Source organism: Malus sylvestris, chromosome 17 (genome assembly GCF_916048215.2).
Source record: "Malus sylvestris chromosome 17, drMalSylv7.2, whole genome shotgun sequence".
NCBI classification, from domain to species: domain Eukaryota; kingdom Viridiplantae; phylum Streptophyta; class Magnoliopsida; order Rosales; family Rosaceae; genus Malus; species Malus sylvestris.
Window position 1 is genome coordinate 10,590,049 of NC_062276.1, and position 23,937 is coordinate 10,613,985.

At 36.6% G+C, this 23,937-nt stretch overlaps 2 protein-coding genes, 1 long non-coding RNA gene and 1 pseudogene across 4 annotated transcripts; 3 read left to right on the plus strand and 1 right to left on the minus strand.

Annotated features, from left to right (window-relative positions):
- Nucleotides 1–495: 495 nt before the first annotated feature.
- On the plus strand, nt 496–2,437 carry LOC126609728 (uncharacterized). 2 transcript variants are annotated; one of them, XM_050277654.1, is made up of 3 exons: nt 496–637; nt 754–832; nt 1,273–2,437. In XM_050277654.1, the coding sequence occupies exons 1-3, from the start codon at nt 580–582 to the stop codon at nt 2,138–2,140; spliced, it is 1,005 nt and encodes a 334-aa protein (XP_050133611.1). In that variant the 5' UTR covers nt 496–579; the 3' UTR covers nt 2,141–2,437. The 2 variants fall into 2 exon arrangements, with proteins under 2 accessions (XP_050133611.1, XP_050133612.1); XM_050277655.1 differs by having other exon boundaries at nt 501–637; nt 784–832.
- Nucleotides 2,438–5,026: 2,589 nt separating this feature from the next.
- Nucleotides 5,027–7,122, plus strand: LOC126609733 (uncharacterized). Its single transcript, XM_050277664.1, has 4 exons — nt 5,027–5,193; nt 5,312–5,411; nt 6,115–6,498; nt 6,792–7,122. The coding sequence occupies exons 1-4, from the start codon at nt 5,093–5,095 to the stop codon at nt 6,918–6,920; spliced, it is 714 nt and encodes a 237-aa protein (XP_050133621.1). The 5' UTR covers nt 5,027–5,092; the 3' UTR covers nt 6,921–7,122.
- A 253-nt stretch (nt 7,123–7,375) lies between these two features.
- LOC126609718 (uncharacterized) lies at nt 7,376–18,708 on the minus strand (annotated as a pseudogene).
- LOC126609739 (uncharacterized) lies at nt 10,856–12,537 on the plus strand. Its single transcript, XR_007618242.1, has 4 exons — nt 10,856–11,047; nt 11,136–11,244; nt 11,480–11,521; nt 11,980–12,537. It is a non-coding gene; the product is annotated as an uncharacterized LOC126609739 (long non-coding RNA).
- Nucleotides 18,709–23,937: the final 5,229 nt, after the last annotated feature.

Genomic DNA, 23,937 nt, shown 5'->3' on the forward strand with positions numbered 1-23,937 from the left:
AGTGTTTTAGCATATTAGGGTTTAATCCGCGTGCACATGAGACGGACATCCATATCAACTTAATTTGCCATCAATATGCATTATTGAGTACCTAATACAAGCTTGGCTTCTTTTGATGCAGGCAGCTGGCTTGCTATACTGGACCAACAGGTAAGCATGTTGTAAATGCAAATATCCATTTTTTCTATTTCCATAGAGTCTTCATAAAGCTTCAAGTTTGAGTCACTGATCAATGCCAGATTCCATAAATCTTCATAAAGCTTGTAAGTTTGGTTTGAGCACTCTAAAATTATCTTCATCCAGCCAGTACTTCACCTGCATCACATGTTTCCTTTCACATTTAACCCTAAATTTTGAAAGCGGTCGCACTAACTTTACAATTAGTATTCATTTGTTGATCCAAAAATGTTATCCATAAGTCCAATTATGAGTTAATTCTGCAGTTGGAGGTGTTCTGAATGCCACCTTTGGAAACGCAACAGAATTGATAATATCAATTTACGCTCTGAAAAGAGGCATGATTCGTGTTGTTCAACAATCCTTAGGCTCAATCCTATCGAACATGTTGCTCGTGCTTGGATGCGCATTCTTTGCTGGTGGACTTGTGCATTCACAGAGGGAGCAAGTGTTCAACAAGGTACATTTCGTCTGTGAAAAAGAGCGCTTTGTTTATTTGGTTTTATTTTCTGTATTTGATCTTCCTCGTCTCTCTCTTCACCAACCCCTCTCTCTCTCTTCTCTCTGTCAAACCAGTTTCTCATCAATCTCCATCCATGTCAATAGGCCATATCCAAGGGCACCAAGAATCCCAAAGATCCCAAGAGGTTAAGTTGTAAGTTCCAAATATCCAATCCCTTTTCATTCTCATTAGCATTAGACTTCAAGATCCACAATTGAAAAAAAAAAAAAATCAATGTGAAACTTTTTACCTAACCTATTCAATGATTGCTAACCCAACAATTTTACATATTTGTTGGTGTAGCACATGAAAATGGAGGTGGCAATAAATATTTGATTATTAAATTGCTACCGATCAAACCTTAAACATTACACATCTCTTTCTCATCCTCAATCCGCATGTTTATTCAATCCGCGATATTATTATAATTTTTCCTGATCATCAACTCCTATCAGAAGTATACATCGGTTTTGGTGAACAAATTTCACGACTCTAGCATTATTGTTTCGAGAAAGCATCTACATTTGCAAAGATGCAGTCTTTGAGTCGATCACTACGAGGTCAATCGTTACATGAGCCTCCACCATTTGCAGAGAAGATCAAGAAGACCCTGTGACAACAAAAACCGCACAAAACACGGTGACTTGCGTCTACCTTGCAAATATTGCGACATGTTGGCGGAAGGTGACGATCATATGGTGTAAGAACCTCATGAACCATTCCCTCAGCATTCGGATTGATAGCTTAGACGGCGGTTTTCATTATACGTGCAAAATCGACCTAAAGCCATGGAATTTTTGGAGCAAAAAAGGGTATAAGTCATTCGAGGTCGAAGGGAATCAAGGGGAGGTTTGTTGGGATCTTCATTCTGCAAAATTTGGCGGCGGCCCAGAACCTTGTTCTAACTTTTATGTTGCTCTTGTTTGCGATGAGGAGATTGTGTTGTTATTGGGAGACATGAAGAAAAAGGCATACAAGAGAACAAAATCCAGACCAGCCCTTGTGGAGGCACTTTTATACCACAAAAAAGAAAACGTGTTTGCCAAGAAAAGTTTTGCCACAAGAGTGAAGTTTGATGAGAATATAAAAGAGCATGACATTGTCGTGGAGAGCTCAACATCGGGCTCCATAGACCCCGAAATGTGGATCAGCATAGATGGGTTTGTGTTGATTCATGTCAAGAATCTGCAGTGGAAATTCAGAGGGAATCAGACCGTAATGGTGAACATGCAACCGGTTCAAGTTTTCTGGGACGTGCACGATTGGCTTTTCAGCAGCCCCGGGACTGGGCACGGGCTGTTTATTTTCAAGCCAGGGCCGCCGGAATCAGAGAGCGATCACGACAGAGATGGCAACGGCGGCATAGACAGTGATCATAGCAGTCCTTATTATTCAACTCAGACTAGTAACTCAACATCTTCTGACTTCTGCCTGTTTCTTCATGCATATAAGATTGAGTGAGGGAAACTAACTCATAGAAAAAGGAAAAAAAAAACAGAAAATGGTTGTAAAATTGTAAATTATGGTCGTAGCATTACTTCATATATAAGGTTACTCTAATATTCATTTGATAATTTGTAAATTGAACTTTTTTAACTGTTGGTGTCACCCGTTTAGTGCTGTTATAGGATAGTGGGTAGCCTTTGGTAGGGAAGGTATTTGGAGGATGATGAATGGTGGGAGGCATATATAATAATGTAAAATTGTATTCGTATTATATATGCAGGAAATTAAGAAAATTAAGGTCTAGAAATGCTATTCCATGATCTACTTATTCTTGCAATTTTTCAAGTGGATTTATTATTAAATTCTTGCCATTTTTATTTTCTGTGTGTGGAAAATTAAAGGGGTGTTGGTGTAATGTGGATATGGCTAGGGTTTAAGGACCGATATTACTGTTAATTTTCAGGATAAGAAAGTGAAAAGAAAATGCTTTGAATTAATATTCAAGTATCAAACGTTACGACACTGAACTATGTTCCAGAGTTTAATTGTAGCCAAAACCATGAAAAATGGGTGGATGAATTGATTCATTTTACACTTGTTTCGATAGATTAATCCAAGGCAAATCATGCAAAATTACTTTTGATTTTCTTATTCACTGGTGTTAAATTGGTTGAAGTGGAAAAAGTTCAAGAAGATCAATGGTCAAGAGATTCTAGCAAATTAGGGTTACATATATGAAATTTTAGCAAAAACTTCATCCAAATTTTGAAACCACCTGGGATTCAGACTAGCTAAGCTGCTTCCAATTTCAACAAAACCTCATCTGTCTTAACTTTTAAGAGATGTATGTCAAAACATCGAGAAAAACTTGTGTAGGGCTTGACTTGCCATTGGATTTTACTAAGTGGCACTACAATCCAATCAAAATTCACCACATGGTAAGTCTAAGTATAATCTTTTATTTTTTATATTTAAAGCTCTTATAATTTTTTTCTTACTAATTAATATACACCACGAGAATAATTTAGTGATTTTTTTTTCCTCTTCTCCTCTCCCTCTTTTTTCTTCCCAAATTTTCTCTACTGTCTTCTTCCCCACTCTTTGTCTTTCCTGTCTTCATATGAATATGGAAAAAAACAATTAAGTCATCTTCTCCCACTATCATGAAATGGAAAAAAATATCCAACACATATTTCATATTTTACAAAAGCTGTATTTTTACAAGAGTTGTTCGTTCATTTAAAATTTAATTATATACTTTTAACAATATTATAAATAATAATGAACATTTTGATATTTTAAACACAAAACTTACTAAAGTGATTAAGATTGCAAATGTTGGAAACCCAGTGACCAAAACCGACTGTTGATGATACAAGGTGAGTTAGAATCACATACCTGAAGAAAACTATATTTTTATATATACATTCAGGTCGGTGAAAAGTAAAAAAGGAAAAATAGATTTTGAAAAATATTACACAACAAAGGAAAAAGGAACAAACTTCCATCTCCATTTTCCTTTTCCCAGCAATTGAAAGGACTTGGGAAGAAAATTTTAATGGCTTAATTTTTTTTTATCATATTCTTATGAAGAAAGGAAAGGAAGACACGAGTGGGAAAAAAAACATTAGATTAATCTCATGGTGTGTATTAATTAATAGAAAAAATAATTATGAGAGCTTTAAATATAAAAAAGTAATAAAAGTTTTATATTGTAGAATTGTCATGCGGTGAGTTTTGATTGGATTGTAGTGTCACTTAGCAAAATCCAGTGACAATATAAGTCTCACACAAGTTTTTCTCCAAAACATCAGCCATTATATTAAATTTGAATATTTCCTAATCTGACTTATTTTCATTTTATCAATAAATAATATGTGAAGTTTGTATGTTGCATTGAAAAAGTGTACAATATATACTTTCACATTTTGGGAAAAAAGGCATAATTTAACTACTCATTGAGATTGTATGAAAAAATAAAAAATATGCATGTATGATCGTAAAACGCGTATTGAACCGCACTATACTTTCATATCTCATCACTGCACCACCGCGAAGTACTCTTTGTTGGCTCTGATGGACAGAGGAAGCTAGGTTGGCCGAAATATATTTATCAGGTCAAACGTGATGTGCCATTAATTTTTTAGAATAAGAAAAGATAGAGAAATTTTCTCAAGCCAATATTCAAGTATCAAGCATATATCATGCGGCGTGCCATTAATTCTAAGGAAAACTAATGAAAAGGGCTTGAAAACTTTGAGTTTTAATGATAAGGACAAAATAAAGGGTAAAGTGAATAGTACCATGATTGACTTTTTAGTGTAAAAATGTGGTTTTTCGTTAAAGTGAACAGTACCGGGAGCTTTTCGTTAAAGTTCCCTTAATTCTACAGTTGATTTGTTAGAGAAATTGGTCTATTCTACTCATTTGTCACCTAAAACAAGATTCGAATCGTACTGTACTTTCTAAAATTGAAAAGTCGTCACTTAACTCCTTAAAAGTTGAATTCTATCTCAATTGGTCTTCTTTCGTCTACTCTATCTACAATCTAATTAAGTTACTTCTGTGACTTTCAAGGATTAAGTGACAAATTTTTAGTTTTGAATGGGAAATGAATAATCAAAGCAAGCCATAAACCTTACCCCATAAAGAAGAAAAAATAAATGCCATTGATTTAGCTACTTAGTACTACGATCTTATGGTATTCATTTTCACTTGGAAGTGAGAGTTCTTAAGTTTGAATATCATGATGGCGAATTCGATACCAAATTAAGCTGCCCATTGTGTTGCTTAGCCAAACACCTCATCCGCTTATTTAAACTACACAAAAATAATAATAATAATAATAATAAATAATAAAATACAGAAAAAAAAAAAAAAAAAAAAAAAAAAAGCGGCACTCGATCTCCTAGAAATTGCAAGTGCGCGCACCTCCGGACATTGGTTAGAAGATAGAGCAGAAAGAAAATGAAGGTTGGTTCGAAGGTAGTGTTTCTGCTGAGAGACTCAGAGGGCTTCGGCGAAGCCATTTCAGCTGCTTTCCGCCCAAATCCAAGCAATTCTACTGTGTAAGATCTCTTCCTAATAACCCTTTTAAGGTTCGCCAAAAAAAAAAAAATAACCCTTTTAAGTTTGAGATCAAATTCATATTATATCGATTGATTTCGGTGCGCCAATTTGTTGCAGAGAAGAAAGTTTCGAGCTTTCATTGGAGCGCTATGGAATCCAAAATTGCAAAGCTTCTGGAATCCTTCGCCACTTCCTCGATCCCCAGGGCCAATATGAGGTTCCCCTTCTCTCTCTTCCTCTCTCTCTCTCATGGAATTGTTTAGGACCCAGAAGCGGGATTGTATTCGTATAGATTCTGTCTCGTATAGATTAGATTCTATGTGGGATTTGGGTGTTGAGAAATGGGTCGTGTATTTTGTAATGAAATGTGTACTAGTTTTTATGGTGAAAGTGAAATTTGTGACAATTTGGGGTTTAGATTGTGTGTGATTGAAATTGAAAACGATGCTGGTTTTTCAAAACCATGTGGGGTTTAAAATCGACTCGGTGTTATGGAATTGTGAGTGATCTGTGAGGTCTAAAGGGACCTGGTTGCAGGCGTTTTTCGAAGAATGCTTGTAGATTTGGTTTCTATGCCCATAGTGGTAGAAACCCATTAAATTACTTTGTAAAAGTTTTGTTCCTTTGTGTTTCAGAACTCATGCTGTGACGATAACAGTGGAAGGTTCCACATTATTTTTTTATGCAGTTTTCTGTTTTTCATAAAGTTTATCCATCTACACTGCTCTGAAATGCTTTAGTTGTTAGGATGTGAGCCAACAGCTTTGATTTGTGTTGAGTTTGTCGGTTTATTACTATTTCCAACAGCTTGAGTTACTAGGACAGAGTGAATAACTATTTTATTTATCTTCTAACATATCTTGAAGATAACAGATTAGGGGAACTTTAAAAAAATTTCTCTTCAATTTTGTCTTTTTCAGGTGTCTGTGCTGCTTATGGAATACCATGAACCGCCAATACTAGCCTGCGCTATTAGTGAAGTTCTAGCACAATTAGCAGGGCAGAATTCATCCTCAGTTCCCACAGTCGTTGCCCCGTTTTTCCTAGAGTCATCCAAGCTAAAGGGGGAAAGTAAATCTGCAACAAAATTTGAAAGCAAATGTTCACTTTATGGTATAGAGATTGGTTCAGAAACAGCCATAAGCAAGGCTATGGCAACCAAAACCCAGAAGCCACAGCCATCCTTGCAGATTCATCATGAACCTTTGGCTTGCTTTCTTCAGTTGGTCCGTGTTTTGAAGTTGCCAGTATATGTTCTTATTGGGCAAAGAGGTCAACACGTTTATGATAAAGAAGAGTTTCAGGTATACAGTCTTTTTTATTACTTTATCTAATGCAACTGTCAACATTCAGTTTACCTAGAATTTTTGTGACATATGATTGAATTCGAGTTGGGTTTGGAGGCCATGTGATTTGTATTTCTACGATTTGCTTGAGAGATGAGTGGGAAAAATAGTGTATGCTCAGTTTCTCCATGTTCCACTGCTGAAAATAAGTCGTTTAGCCTTGTTTCTTTCTCTTCCTTATAGTTCTCTATGAATCTGTCTGTTTCCCGAGTGTTCGTATATTGTCTAACTCTAGGTGGATTCTTTTTCAGATACTTTATGAGATTGGAGAACTTTTAGCAAGCACTTTGAACCTTTCCTTTTCAAGAGACAAGATCACATGGAATCCAACAAGAAAATCAAAAGACGATCGGGAGCCATGGCGTGCGTTATATGGTTAAACCTCTACTGTCTGACATTAGAGGTTGGGACAAGATCTATCGTCGGGTGCATCAGGTTGAAAAAAACTTTCAGTTCTTACTGTGATTGATAGATCTATGTTCAACATCATAGTGCTTAGACGTAAAACTACTTAATCTGGATTCTCAGTTTGTGAACTGGCCATGAAGATAATGAAATAGCTTTTGCTACAGTTTAAATTTACTTATGGCTTTTCGTTTCCTTTCTTTATTGGTTTCATTAGTGAACTGGTCTATTGTCTTAAAGATGATGGGATAATCTGAATGATTAGTTCATGTGCGCATCCTGTTGGGTGCCTTGTGTGCTTCTTATTCGAACTTGTAATGTAGTAACTACAATCAAATCATTCATCATACAATAAAAACGAATCAGTCAATACACAAAAACAAGATGTCATTTACTAATACGTCTAGTGGTGTTTCTCTTCATTTGTAAGTGAGAGGTTCCAAATATACCACAAATTTATTCCTTAATATATAATCCATCGAATCAGTTACACCTCTAATTTTAGGATCCCACATAAACAGATACAATAAGAAATATAAAATAATGAAATACCTTACAACCAGCGTTCCACATTCCTATTGAATATTCCTCTTCCGTACGTAGAAGCGGTAATTCTAACTAGAAGGGGGAATTGCATCCAAACAAATAAAGTGACTGGAACACTTGAAAGAAGTATGGTCGGAATCACAATCCAGGAGTGTCCACGAACTATAATTAGAAAGGCAGCGGAAAACGCAATCATCATGGTTGCAATAGCCAAAAAGAGAGTGGCAAGACCAATTATGATTTTTGTTGGTAAGGATTTCAGGAAATCATCTTCTGCAAAACGTGACGTGAGAATTCCGAGAAACGTCAACGTTGCAGTCGTGGAAGAAAATAGTGATATAGCATCTGACATTATAAATAACATAAACAATTTTTCATCGATGAATGCGGGAAAGCCGGTATCTCCATTTCCTCCAGGAATTGTGATTACTGCAGCAAACATGATGGTAAATATAAGAGCACCTACAATAATGTAAGAAGTTGCCGTCTCTTTCATCCATTTTTCTCCCTCCTTTAGCAATCTACTGTGAGTCTTTGTAAATAGTTCCCTTGGTGTCAAATGTTTACCTTTGTTCCTATACTCACGAAAGTTGGGAGGTACAATAGTCTCTACTTCCTGCATTGCATTGAACAACAAGAACTGACATATGAGAGCATAATATATAATTTTCTATAATCTTTATTATATTAGGATTAACCACCTACTTTTTACATTCTAAGATTTGTAACTTGTGTTAGGTTGTGTTACTTTTAACATTTGTACTGACATATGAGAGCACCTACAATTGGTCATGATGTTCAATAGGTTGTGTTAATTTTACAATTTGGGTTAGGTTGAACATCTGCTTTCAATAGATCCAAAAAGTAAATAACTAACTCTTTCAAAATGCAGAATCTTTAATGCAAGAAACTTTTTAGGAAAACAAACTAAGATTGACACCTAGTAAGCAGACAAGGGGACTTATAATTCAGTTAGTTAAGAGCATTTTTCCGAAGTGTCGAGTCCAATTCTTCCCTTCCTCCCCCAGTACCTAATAGTTGATGCTAGATTTGGATGATTATTACAAAAAGGGAAAACAAATCCAGAACCTCCCGAACACTTAATTTGATTCTTTCAGTTTATATAGGCAGAGTAATCAAGAATTATGTCGAGTGAGAAATCCTAACCTTGTACCATTGTAGTTCACGCTGCATTTGCAATGCTGCCCCTGGAATACGATTAAGTTGTGCTTGTGCAGATGGGGACAACAACCCAGCCATGTGTAGCTTGTTATTATTATTCTTGTCACCACCATGTATCACCTCTTTCGAAGAGATCCCATATATAAGGTTATAAATCTTTTCTTGACGACATTGGATCGCAACGTCAAATATGCCTCTTGACTCGTCATCTCTTGACCACAGAAGTACAGGATTTGCTTTACATATATGAGTAATAAACTCCACATTCCCCTTCCTAACAGCCTGGAAGATTGCCGATCTCAAAGTGCCATAACTTACTTGTTTCATATCCAAATCTTTCTTTATCTCTTCGCACATGAACTTTAAAAATTCAAGTGAGTGGACATGGACAAACTTCATTTCATATATGCGGTTGATTCCTGAGTTCAACATTTAAAACCCAAATATTTAGGACTTAAACTGCTTTAGATAATTGATTTGAATTCCAATTTACAACAAATGAAATTGTTACTAGCATACCAGGTATCTCAACGATTTTCGAAACAAGCCTTTCCCTTAGTTTTTCTGAATGAGAAGCAAGCTGTTCCATTAAACCTCCCGCTGCGATGGAAAAAAAGTTGGTCAAACCTATGGAGCATGTTGTTAGATGTACAACCGACCAAATGGAACTTGCATAATGGAAATCCAATGTTTGTAGACCAAGAAGGGTTTCATAACCCTAGAGCTGCCATTTTGACCGACTGTTGACTTTTTAACCAACATGCCTCAAGCTCTATCCTAAGATACCACTAAATTTGACAGTAGTTGGACCTCACACATTTAAGACAATCTCCAAAAGAGATGTCAAATATGCCAAATAAGATTAAAAGATATTCAAGTGTTCTCTAATGGATATGCCATATATGATGTGGTATGTGAGTTATTTGACTTCTTACTTTTTAGCTGCATTTTTTGACACAAACAAAGAAGGAGTCAAATATATTTAATTTAATTTGTTAATGCATGAGTCCCATTAACAACCATATAATAAAATAAATATTTGACACATTTATTGGAAAAGAAAATGATTTAACACTTATATTCAATTTGCCACATCAACCATCCAATAAAATTTTGACATACTATATTTAACATCTATTTTGAAGATACTCTGAGTTCTCATTTCTTGATAGTACATTGTCTCGACCTCGGGAACTATGAGAAGTGCGACGTGTATACATTGGCTTGGTAACTTATTTGACAGAACATAATCACAGAACACTGTTGTCTCTATAAAGAGGATTTGTTGAATATTATAAAATGTGTGAAAAAATGGCTTTTGAGCCTTTACAAAGCAACTAAACATGGCCCTAGTGTTTAGTATATTTAAATAATATGTAAATTTAAAACTATATTAATAAAATTCTTTTTGTCAACTAAAAACGGATAAAAAGACTATATTAATAAAATTCTCTTTGTCAAACTAAAGGCTGGTTTGGTATTGTTGTACTTTGAAAAAAAGCTGTTTCTGCTGTACTGTGTGAATAAGCGGCTGTGAAATAAAACTGTAGAGTGTTTGATAAACTTTTTTGTAAAAATGCTTTTGAAAAAGAAAAAAAAACAGTATTATAGTGTTTGGTAAACTTTTATGTAAAATAGATGTGAAAAAAATTCTCTTTGTCAACTAAAAGCGGATAAAAAGACTATATTAATAAAATTCCCTTTGTCAAACAAAGGGCTGGTTTGATATTGATGTACTTTGAAAAAAAACTGTTTCTGCTGTGCTGTAAGAATAAGCGACTGTGAAATAAAGCTGTAGAGTGTTTGGTAAACTTTTTTGTAAAAATGCTTTTGAAAAAAAAAAACAGTATTATAGTGTTTGGTAAACTTTTAGGTAAAACAGATGTGAAAAAAAGCTGGTTTTTCAAAGCTGGGTTTTGTAGCTTCTTGTTTTTTGCTTTTTTTCACCCAAAACTGTGAAAAAAAACTGAAGCTGAATGTTTACCATACACAAAAAAGCTCCCAACTTTTTTCAGAATCACTTCAGGACCAAACCCGCCTAAAAACCTACCACTCCTCTCACATTCTCTCTCTCCTTGTCTCTTCTTACCATTTTTCTAAAGAAAAAATGTGTTCATACATATAAAATAGGTAGGCAAATGCTACTTTTGTATAAAAATATAGTACCTGTTGTGTAAAATACAATTTTAAAAAAAAATTATGAAAAGAAAGAAGTTATTAATCCTCTCTCTCCTCTCTCCCCCTGGAGAAATCTCTCCTCCCTCCTGCATCCTCGCTTCCTCTTCTCTTTCAACGGCGTTGCGGTCCACCGGTCACCAACGACTGTCAAATTATACCTCCAGAATCCTCTTCCCGTCCTCTTTCCAAACCCCAGGTTAGTTTCTGCAAATTCGTAACCGAATTTCCTCAATTTCAGATCTAAGAAACGTAAGGATTTTGATCGGCTTTTGTGTGTTTTGTAGGCATGGGAGCGGCGGGACGGTGAAGAGCGGGGTTGGAGTGACGTCGATGTGTGTGATGAGGCCGAAGCTGACGGTGAAGTCGAGCCAGTGGTTATAGCGCGAGTTTTGGGTATTTTCGCGTTTTCAATCTCGATTTTACACTGCTTCAATTTGATTTAGGATTTTTTGTTGTTGTTGTTGTTTTTCTATTTTAATCTGTCACTGGTTGTATAGATTGCAATACAACATCAATTGGGTTGTTGAAAAGTCAAGTTTTCTTGGTGTAATTATTGTTCTAACTAGATGCCAAGAGTGTGAACATCGATTTGATGCTTGTATATATATATATATATGTGTGTGTGCAGGTGGAGCGAAGTTGAAAGCTGACGAAGATGTTCCACAGAGACGTAAGTTCTTTATCTATTTTCAATATATTGTTCTTAGCTCATCGCGTTTTCTTTAGACTATGTTCTGTAAAAGCTTTATTTTTCAATTCATAAAAAGCTGTGGGACTCTTAAAAGTTATAGGCAAGAAGGGAATGTGGTAAAGTGAGCTTCATTGCATGAAAAACTGGGGTCCAACGCCTGCGAGTAATGCATTGAGTTTTCTTGGTAGTAATGCATTTTTTTTGTTTTTAATGTTTGAAAGTTTTGGTCTTGAACATCACTGGCATATGTGGTAGTTGATATCATATTTTTTCAACTGTTTCTTAATTTAAGTTTTTTTTTTTTTTTAATGGGTTAAACAGCTAACAATGAGAATTGAATTTTTAAGTAGAGTACTTATTTATAGGAAGCAGGGTCTTAGAGAAAATTGTAGTTAATTCAAATTCATTAATGTTATTTTCCTTTTTTTTTTTCACAGGTTCGTGAAGCTTATGATCGTCTCTTCTCAGGTATTGATATAACTTCAGGCATCGGAGGCCCTTTGGTGGATACATTCCCTCATTTTTTGGGTGTTTGTCAATTAGATTTACGATGTTTCTTGATTTGTATGTGGAGTTTCGTCATTTCAACTGTACGAAATTTGCATCCATAGTGGCAATGATGATGGTAACATGAGTGAGGGTGTGGTTAACAATGATGGTGGTGGAAATGGTGGTTATGAGGGAGTAGGATTGATGATGGCGGAGATGGTGGAGGAGGTTGTGACGGTGGCGGCCCGGTGATGGGGTGGTGATGGGATAGGTGTAGGATCTGGTGCCAATGATGCTTGGTAGTGGAGATATGGCGGTATGGATGCTATTTGCGAAGACCATTGTAAGGTGGTAGCGGGGGAGGACAAGATTTTTCTTTCTTAAAATTCTAACCTTGTTTTATACTTAGTTTGTGGTTTTTATTTTGTTATTAAACTTCACAGGAAAAATAACTTTAATGTTTTACATAATTTAGGCTAATATTGTATTTTATGTTATTCGTTTTATGGGTCTATTCTTAAAAATAACATGTCAAACGCATTTTATATTTCTCATTACCAAACCTACACTTATCCTCCCAATAATCTCCACAAATGAAGAAAACTCTCCTAATAATCTCTCCAAATTTAGCAAGGTAGGGAGGGATTGGTCATAGTAATTAAGTGTTGAATGTGTCATCTATGTGAGTTATAATTGAGACCTTCTACGTACAAGTAAGGAGAAATATCATGTACTCCCTTTGTTAAAGTTGAGCGGGAATTCGAAGTGGATAACCCAAATTAGATCGTACCTTTTATGCAACACTTCCTAACTGGTTAATGATGGGAGAGGAAGGGGATAGCAAACCTGAGCAAATTGAACTCCTTCCGTCATCTTGAACAGTTACAGAAATATGATTAATGCAAGGAGGAGGTTTTATGTCTATGCCTATCAAGACAAGAAAATATGTCATAAAAGTGAAGGGCAAATAATTAATAGAAAGAGAAGTATGTTGTACACTAACTGTCATAAATCCATTGTTGCTAGAAATTGAGCTCTACTCCGCGCCGGAATGAAGAAGCCTGCTGCAATGCCAAAATTTCTAAAGGGGTCTTGTCTCCGCTGCCCCGAGTAAAGGCCAATTTTGGGCAATGGTTCATTAAACGCCATGAGATATCTGTTTATTTTAAACGTTTAAGAATTTTTCAGAAATAATTAGTTTGCTATAGTAATTTGTAGCTATGGGTAAAAAGAGTAAACTGTAGCTAGAATAAGCTATTTATTTTTTAAGTCACATGATCATTTCGTTTTCAGTTTTTGTAATCATGATTTTAATTTGAAAACCAAAAACTTGTTTGATAAATACTTTTAACTTTCAGATTTCATAAAAATAAAAATAAAAACTGAAAGCTATTTTTTTAAGTTTTCAAACATTTAATTTCAGTTTTTATTTTTATTTTTTTTTAGAAAATTGAAAGTAGTTTACCAAACAATTGAAATGATTATCAACCGAACCCTTAATTTTCATTTTTGTAGTCCTCAATAGCATGTTATTACTCATATTTAAAAACTTTTTACCAAATTCTTTGGATGCAAAACAATTGCAGATTATTATAGCGCCATGAGGTCCTTTGTCTGGCATTAAATCTTCAAGTGGAGTCTTGGAGTAGAGAAATTGAGCCATATGCCAATGACCATACAAATAAGCTAGCTCAATTGGAAGCATGTCGTGTCCATCGGGAATGCTGAGTAATTCTTTGTTCTTTGGTACCATGCATTCAGCCATTTTGGTAATCCCTTTAATTGCAGCAGTAGCAAGAGCTGTCCGATGATCTGTTGTTGCTTTTATTTCCAAGTCGTTCACTTCCATCAACCTCACCAATTCTTTGACAATATCCACATGCCCAGCCTCAACCGCAATGTGAAGAGCTGTCTTCCCAGACGCTGGATGTGTTACTCTTACTGCCTCCGGATGTTTGATGGGAAAGTCCTTTACAGTTTCCCAACGACCAGCTTGCACAGCCTCAAAGAAAGGTTTACACTGACTATATCCAAATCCTGTCAAATTAATCTTGTTTTGTTATTGTTAATTTCCCCATACTTCTTTAGTTTGATGCATGAACTATTTTGTACTTCAACTTCAATCATAGAAACGATGGAAGATAATGTTATGGGTTCCTTGTTATTTAACTTTTTAATGAAGTTATATGAAATTATATGACAACTAGAAAAATTATATGGGATCATTGTGATTAACACTCCAAAGTGTTAGGAAAATAGAGCATGAAATTTAATCACAAGGAAAACCAAGAAATCATTCATACCATTAATTAAATACACAGTTTAAATATGTTCAAACAAGGCTTTTTAGCCAAAATGGTCTATGAGATTTGAAATCAATGGAAGCGGATCTTGGAGATTGTCCATCATCAATCATTTTTGTTATTCGGTGAAAAATTATGTTTAATAAGGATCAAAATAACAAAAAAATACCCTCAGTTTAATAAATAATAGGCCAAAATGATTTGACAAAATTTGAGGATATTTTTGTCATTTTATTCTTATTTTATGGAGATTTTTCACGCAATGACCAAAATGATTGTTTGTGGATAAATTCAAGGACCAACTCTATCGATTTCAAATCTTAAAGACCAAAGTGAGGAGTTATGCAAATCTCCAGCATCATTTTGGCTAAAAATCCTTCAATCAATTAAAAAAAAATGCTAAATGTGCATGAATATGAATATGAATATGGTTACAAATATATGAAAATTATGGTAAAATTAGACATACAATGCTCATGATTGATTACGTGTGTGATTGTGCTAGGGAAAAGTGATCCCAATATGATTGCAGGAAGGAGAGTCATTTACAGTAAATCTCTATAAAGTAATAATGTTATGACAAAACCAATTTTATAAGTATAGGAAGATTATTCCTTAATAAAGGTGTATTAAAAAAAATACTTGGATATTATTAATGAAAGTTATATGGATACAAAAAACGACATTAGTAGTAGAGCATACCAATTTTGAAGATGTGACATTGAAAGAAGAGTCACCTAATCTCTAAAAGCTAGTACATATATGTAACAATAAATTATTGCCTTATTATTTGACCCCGCCCCCCACCACCCCACCACCCCACCCCCCCTGTAACAATAAATTATTGCCTTATTAATTGACCCCACCCCCCCCCCCGCCCCCGCGGGCGGCGCCCGCGAAACTACCATTTAATCTTACTTTAACCCTTGAAATTGATTTTATCTCGATTTGTCTCTGAAATTGTCATTTTTGTCTCATTTAGTCTTAATTCACTCTATTTTCATGCATATAAAAAAAGGTGTAGTTGCAGCCGTTGGATTCATTGAGTGGATTGAATTAGTTTTGAAACACAACCCATTATTTGCTTTTGTCAACCGTTGTAGCTATAGCTCCACACCAATCCGTAAGAGAGACAGACAAGGGTTTAAATTAGAGTTATCAAAAATGGAATTGAGATTGTTTTAGCAGGCAAGTTGGAGGCAAAGAGTTGTGTAAAAAATAAAATGTCCATACTACCCTGTAGTTTAACATCTATTTGACAGAATGAACAAAAATGACTAAATGAGACAAAATTAGAACCAAAATCGCCAAATTAATTCATGGAGTTAGATTTGTACATTGTATCAAATTAATTCAAGGATTTATATTTCTACATGGAATTAAAATCGCGCACATCTGCAGACGAATGTGGAGATGAGTGTGGCCCTTGCACCATGACGTGAGTTCGAACCTAGTCAACTTTATAATCTAACATCTAATTTAACAAATATATCGTTTGACAAAAAAAATTAAATGTGTTGGAATAGATATTTCTGTTGATATTGTTTTTGTTTGAATTAAGTTATATGTATCATGTGAAGATTAATTGAATTGTACATCAGTGGGAAGATTCCGTACAAAAAACAGATTTGTGGGATAAGGACTCCTTGAATCTCTTATCTGCGCAAAAGATGGACATGTTATGTAGTATTTTAATCATTAATTTTTTATTATTAATACATGTATTTTGGTTTGATATGACATTCTTTAAAGTATTATTTTAATTTTTAAGCAAATTTTTAACATTTTCGTTGAAGGCAACCGATATCAATATTTTAATAAATTTTTATACGATATTTCCACTTATATTGATATTTTAAATACTAGATGACACACAAATGTGGCATGAAAACATAGTATCTTAGCATTTTCTTAAGAAAAAAGTATAGACGATTATTTAATTTGATAATGAAATAGGAAAGGACTTTTTTTTTCGCTGTTCTTTTGGCAAGGAGACGCAGACACACCTTGTTCCATTTGTTCCTCGGTCTCCGAAACACCTTGTTCCGTTTGTTCCATGGTCTCCGAAACACCTTGTGCCATATTCGACCTGTGATTCGGTGGAGCATATTATATATAGTATCTAAACAAACAAAAACTTAGCAATGAAATTAATGTAGTCTAATTACTACTTACGGATTGGAAGGAATGGAAGCCAACAAACTGCAGGTAGCTAGTTATTAAAGTCTAGTAAGTATGCAAATAAAACAAAGGAAAACTAATGAAAATGGCTTAAAAACTTTGAGTTTTAATGATAAGGACAAAATAAAGGGTAAAGTGAATAGTACCAGGATTGACTTTTTGTGTAAAAATGTGGTTTTTCGTTAAAGTGAACAGTACCGGGAGCTTTTCGTTAAAGTTCCCATAAAACAAAGGCTTGCATTGGCAAACTAATAAGAAGAAAATGGGGGAAAGTGGGAAGCTACTTAGAAATGAAGACGTGCATGGGCTGCTTTTCCTAGAATAATATTAGAGCAATTCTGCCCTTAAAAAAATGCGCCAGTACCCAGCCTATTTAATCCACTCAGCGAATAATGATAGATTCCAATGAACATTAATAGGTCAAATGCACCTCCACCCCTAACAAAAAAAGCCTACCCCTTTTTTTAAAATATGATTAAATAAAATGCATCTCCAATTGGACCTTTAAAATAATGATATTTTTCCTCTCATTTGACCGGTTCTTTCTCTTTTCTTTCTTTCTCTCTCTCTCTCCTCTCTCTCTCTCTCTTTCCCTCTCTCTATCTATTTTCTCTCTGTCTCTCTGTCTCTCTGTCTCTCTTTTCCAGCTCACTCCCATGAGCTCTCCTTCTCCTTCCTCTTCAAAACCTTCAACAAATCAAACACAAAATATTATTTTTGTAATCCCTGGAGCTCAAGGAACCCAACCATGGCCTTGCATGCGACATAAGTGCATGGTGCAAGGTTCTACCATTGAAGTCGAGAGCTTGAGCTCTCAATCTCTAACCCAGGTGATGTTTCTATCACTATATTGTGTTCTTGAGCTTTAAATCCTGTTATGTTGCAAGTTTTGTGGTTAATTTGAGGGCTTAATTCCCTGCATGTGATTCCGACAAAGGAAAACGGACAAACTCCGACGAGTTCAAGGTCCAATTCTTGGTGAAATCTCTTGCATTTCACCTGGGTAAGTTCTCAATCCTATTCTTATCGTTTCTAACTTATAAATCATGTTGAAACCTTTGCGTTGATGCAAACATGATGGCGGTGCATTTTTTTTTCAGATTTTTCGACGAACTCGGGCCATCACTTTCAGGCGATTTGCCTTTTCCCTCCATGGCTCCTTCCCTCCCAACACCCTCTCCTACCTCGACCAGCTCCGCTCCTCAGCCTCCACAACAACTCCCTCTCTGGCGCAAAAAAAAAGAAAAGAAAAAAAAAGTGACTGACGTTAGCCTGCGTCATGTAGGCCGTCCCATGGGTCTGTTAATTATGGGCCGGTCTCTTATTTGGCTTAGGCTGGGTGCTAGCCTATCCGCAGGGCTGGACTGCAAAGCCTGGGTGCCGGGCCATTTTTTGGATAGGTGTTAGCCTATCAGTTCCCTGGTGGAACTACTCTTAAGGATCAGCTGGACACGCAACCTCTGCTGGAATATTGGTATCATATTCCTAACATAAATGCAAAGTTGGGCAAAGCCTTGTTATTAACTGAAGAGGATTTAATAAGCAAACCTACCTAAACGGGTTGGGTCAACGGTCAACGGGTCAAGTCAACCAGGTCTCCGGAAACCCCACCGAAAACTAGGTTTTTTGCTGGAAATTTGGGCAATTTTCAAAGTCTCGTAACTTCTCCGTTTCTTAACCAAATTCAACCTATAATATATCAAAACGAAGTTAGGAAAGTGTAGAACAAGATTATTCCTATTTGGAAGCCCAATGGTTGCCACAAATGGCCGAAAAAATGGTTTGAAAGGTGACTGGTCCACGAGAAAGCTGGGGAAACTCACTAGAAATTGGGTAAAATTTAAACGTTTAGAACTTATTCAATACTCAACGAAATCCAATGATTCAAAAATAAAAATCATACTTCTCGATGAGACAAAGAGAATGGTACCTTTTGCAACGCCTAACTCACAGTGATTTGCCCAGAAAATGGCCTTGAAGGTTGAGGCTTGACTTGGGTTTCGATCCCGACGACTCGGAAGGAAGTTTGAGGTGAGTTTGGGTGTTCTAGGCTCGTGAGAATGAGGAAGCTCGTGGTGCACTTGGTTTGGGTGGTGGTGGGAGTGTTGTTGTTGTTGTTTATTTATAGAGAAAGAAAGATGAGAGAGGTGAGAGAAATGAGAGAAGGGAGAGTTTGGAGAGAGAGAGAGAAAGAAAGAGAAAGAGAGAGAGAGAGTTTACATAAAAAGAAAAGGGGAGAGGGATGTCAAGGTGAAGGAAGAAGAAGCATGGGAATAAGGTGGGTCCTAGTGGTTTACAAAATATGACCACAAAAGACGAATTGTGAAAATATTGAAATATACTTGACGCTACGAAGAGGTCGCACTTGGTGCGATGGCAAGTGCCTTCGCCCATGAGCGGTAGGTCTCGGGTTCGAGACTTGGGAGCAGCCTCTCCATAAATGGGGGTAAGGCTAGCCGACATTCACCTCTCCCAGACCCTGCGTAAGCGGGAGCCTTGTGCACTGGGTACGACCTTTATACTTGACGTTACGAAAATTAAGACGAAAGTAACAGAATAGTGTTTGGTTGTTGAGCTACAATCGGTTGATTTGGCATGGGATCTGGTTGACCTGGTCCTGTCCTTATTTCTCTGGTAGGATATAAATATTGAAATACACTTGATGTTACGAAAATTAGGACGAGATATTACACTCTAGTATTTTTACTTATGTCATATATTCTTAGTTGAAAGTTGACCCATAGAGTTAGTCTTTTTTTATGTAACAACTTATTTAACCTAAGATCAGTAAAGGATTTAGTACAAAACTTGTCATCCACAAGAGTCAACTGAAGATGAATACCACTAGATTGTATCTCCCATCTAAAACTTAAAGGTTAAAAGTTATGAAGTCATATTTGACTCTAAATGTGGTGGTGCAAGTTATTTTATATACAATGCATATGAAATCAAATTTGACTTTTAACTTTTTAACTCTAGTAAATTGGAAGGAGCCTAGTCAAATTTAGAGACAAATATAATTTTTGTATCTTATGTGGTGAGGATCCCACATTTAGAGCTATATCAAATGTCAACTATGACTTTGCACTTAATTATATATGAATATAACCTTGCAACTACATCACAATTGCGGTGAAGGGAACAACGAGGATGCCTTTGCTAGCCTGCCAGGTTGCGCTACGAATGAATCCGTTTAGTGCATATCTGAGACGATCTTCTCAGATATCAACGATCCGAATGGGAGATGATGAGCAACATTAGAGTAATCTAGCTAGACATAAAGGCTATGGGTAAGCCTGACCATGATATGAGTAGGTTATTTCTTATCTATTGTGTTTGAACCCAATTGAATGCTGAATCACTTGCAGTGCCTGCCATTGCATTATATTGCAGAACTATTTCTACAAACAAATGCACTTACGACTGCACAATTGCTGAAGAAACTTAAAAGTGCTTCTAGATAGAAGCGTTTTCTAAAAAAGCACGTGCTAAGTGCTTCTCCAAAAAACAATCCCAAGCCTTTTTCCTAGAAACACACTGATTTTAGTAAAAACTTGTGTATTTTTAATAAAAGCACTTGCCAACAAAAGTGCTTACAAAAACAGTTTCATATCCCCGATTTGGCTGGAATATGCTCCATTGCAATTTCCGGACAAGAGAATTTTCTTGTTAAACTCAACAGAAGTCGATCATCATTTCGCGTGAGACCATTTGACGGGTTGTCTGTAGCTTCCTAGTGGTGAGACTTTTCTACCAAGCATTTAACATACAAGTTAATAATACAACCTCTACTTGTTTGGAAGTATACAAGCAAACGGCCCACCAATCATAAAGACTTGTGGCAAAGACTTTGACTCTTCAAGTCCACTACCACTACCACTACCCTTTGTGTATATTAACGGTACTGTTGATGATTGAGAATCTTTAATTTAGACCACACAAGCATTCAAAGTCTTTGATCCGTGAGAGAGAGAGAGAGAGAGAGAGACTTAAATGAAAACAAATTCAGTGTAATTGTGGCATAATTATGTGGCGTATGATGCTGAAATTCAGATTAAACAAATAAAATTGTTTGTAGAAAATAACAAAGCCATGCATAGGGAATGTTGAATAAAATTTTATAATTTTTATCATATTATCTTTTGCTGGCGGCTGTTTGGTTTATGTGTTTGGAAGGAGGCAAACCATTTTTTTTAAAGGAAAACTAACGAAAAGTTTAAAAAAAATTTAGTTTTAATGAAAAATAACAAATAAAAGTGTAGTGAATAGTACCAGAAAAAGGTAAAAATGTGGTTTTTCATTAAAAGTGAACAGTACTGGGAGTGTTTCGTTAAAAGTCCTATTTATTTTATTATTATTTTTTATTTTTTAAATTTAGAGCATCTCTAGTGGAGTTCCTAAATAGGGACAACCACCACATTAAATGAGTATAAAACAAATACAATGATAAAATGAATCGGAAAGTGAGTCCCTAAAGTATAGGGACTCACTGGATAATTGGTATATGTACTAACATATAAGGATTGTGTAACATCCCACATCGACCAACGGAGAGGGGGTGATGTGCCTTATATGTACATGCTCCCCTCCCTATAGCACGAGACATTTGGGGAACTCACTGGCTTCGGAGGACTGAAATGATAGACTTGTTTTTGCAATTTGAGTGGAAAAGTTATACAAAAGTCTCCATTTTTCTCTCTCTTAAAGACAATTCAAATTTCTTCTACCACCGACCCTAGCCTTTGACTTGGGTGTCGGAGGCATCCACCCTTCCTTCCTTTCTTCTGTTCATCTCTTTTCTCTCTTCTATGTTTCCTCCAGAGTTTTCTTAGGTTTTCTCTCATTTGCTCGCTCCCTATTTTCCTCCCTTCTCATCTCTCCTTCACCCTCTCTGCTTCCCTATCCTCTTCTTTCACCTTTCTTTTTCCAGTTTTCTCCATTCCTTTTTAATTCTCAGTTCTCTCCTGAGTTTAATCTCAGTTTTCCTTGAGTCGAGTCTCAACTATCTTGGGCTTCATGCCCCTTATTTGGCGCTTTTTGCATAGCTTTACTGATTTCTATCTTTTAATTTCCTTTCCCCTCCTCCCTAGCTGTGATATTGCATCCTTATCCCACCATGTGCTCTGATTGGTGGGCATTGTTCAGAAATTAGATATCAGATCCACTTCCCTCCCTCACTTCCCCTCCCCCAATCAGCATGTCGGATTCTCACCGGATAATTGGTATATGTACTAACATATAAGGACTGTGTAACATCCCACATTGACCAACGGAGAGGGGGTGATGTGCCTTATATGTACATGCTCCTCTCCCTATAGCACGAGGCATTTTGGGAACTCACTGGCTTTGGAGGACTGAAATGATAGACTTGTTTTTGCAATTTGAGTGGAAAAGTTATACAAAAGTCTCCATTTTTCTCTCTCTTAAAGACAATTCAAATTTCTTCTACCACCGACCCTAGCCTTTGATTTGGGTGTCGGAGGCATCCACCCTTCCTTCATTTCTTCTGTTCATCTCTTTTCTCTCTTCTATGTTTCCTCCAGAGTTTTCTCAGGTTTTCTCTCATTTGCTCGCTCCCTATTTTCCTCCATTCTCATCTCTCCTTCACCCTCTCTGCTTCCCTCTCCTCTTCTTTCACCTTTCTTTTTCCAGTTTTCTCCATTCCTTTTTAATTCTCAGTTCTCTCCTGAGTTTAATCTCAGTTTTCCTTGAGTTGAGTCTCAACTATCTTGGGCTTCATGCCCCTTATTTGGCGCTTTTTGCATAGCTTTACTGATTTCTATCTTTTAATTTCCTTTCCCCTCCTCCCTAGCTGTGATATTGCATCCTTATCCCACCATGTGCTCTGATTGGTGGGCATTGTTCAGAAATTAGATATCAGATCCACTTCCCTCCCTCACTTCCCCTCCCCCAATCAGCATGTCGGATTCTCATCGAGGTTAAGCGTTGGGTATTTTACATACCCTCAGGCTCACCTTCTTCCCATGTGTTACTTTGTTTGTATATATTTGTAGGAGTTCGTGAATGGGACTTGGATCTAGTGTCTTTCTCGGTTCGGAGTTCAGCTTCCTCCGAGGATATGACGGCGGTGGCGAACCTTCTTCCCATATGTTACTTTGTTTGTATATATTTGCAGGGGTTCGTGAAGGGAACTTGGATCTGGTGTCTTTCTTGGTTCGGAGTTCAGCTTCCTCAGAGGATGTGACAGCGGCTATGATGTGGTGTTTGCTGGTGGAGATTAGGTTTTTGATTCTTTTGTTTTATGTGGCATTCGGGCCTAAGCTTGTGTGGGTTTCCCATTGTATCTTGGGTTGTTGCTCTCATTTTGCTTGTGTAATGACCCGAAATTTCTAATTTGGAAGCTAATTACTAAGATAGGCCCAAAATTATTTTCTTAGCCAAAATTTCACTAAAAGAAAAATCTTTGGTATTTTATTATGGCTGCATTTAACCTCATTGTTAGACTGCCTACGTACCCCACTAGTAATTCACATTTCACTTCTAGATCAACATACTAAAATTTCATTTTGATCTAACGGTCGGATCTCTTCCAATCACAACATCAAGTGGCGGTCGACGTTTTATTTTATTTTACGAACTTACAAATACAATTCGGGAAGATCCATATGTCGGATTCCCAATCTGTAAGTTCCTAAGATCATCAAATATTACGTACTTCAATGTATCAAAGTTTTGTGACGATCCAACGGTTAGATCGTTGTTTCACAATTTGATCAGGAACGATATCGTAGTGAATTTAGGTTCAAACGATCAATCTACGTCATACGAATATCAAAACTAAATTCAGAACATCGAATTAGCCTAAAAATAGCATTGACGGCCCTCTACGGCCCTCTGGCCACACATCGCCACACCTGCCGCTGTGGATGGCGGTCGATCGCCCCGACTCGTCGGAAAATTCCAAATATTTCTAAAAATTCTCAAAATTTGTAGAAATGAAGATCTTGAAGAGTAGAACAAACTTTATACATGCGGTCAAGTCCAATTTGGCTAGGAAAAGCTCCAATTTCACTCAAAACCCGCCGGAACCCTAGAAAATTGAATGGCCTCGATCCTCCACCATCGGTGCTCTGCCCCCCCAACCAAAGCTTGGGAAATATTCCTGGGTTCAAGAGAAGTCAACTCATGGTGGTGGTCCATGTGGTAGCTTCAGAAACGGCGGGAACTGCCGTGGGTGCCCTCAGACTCACCGGAGAGAACGGGGTTTGTTCTTCGTGAAATTGTGACCCACTGTCTTCAATCTTGGGTGGAACTGGAAGCTGGGATGACAATGAGTTGTTTGGGGGTAGTGGCGATGCCCAGTTCGCCAGGAGGACGCCGGAATTGGCATCGGGATTTTGCTATTTGGGTCGGGTCACGCAGGTTGAGGGAGACCCGGTTTCCCCTTCTTTTCTTTTATCC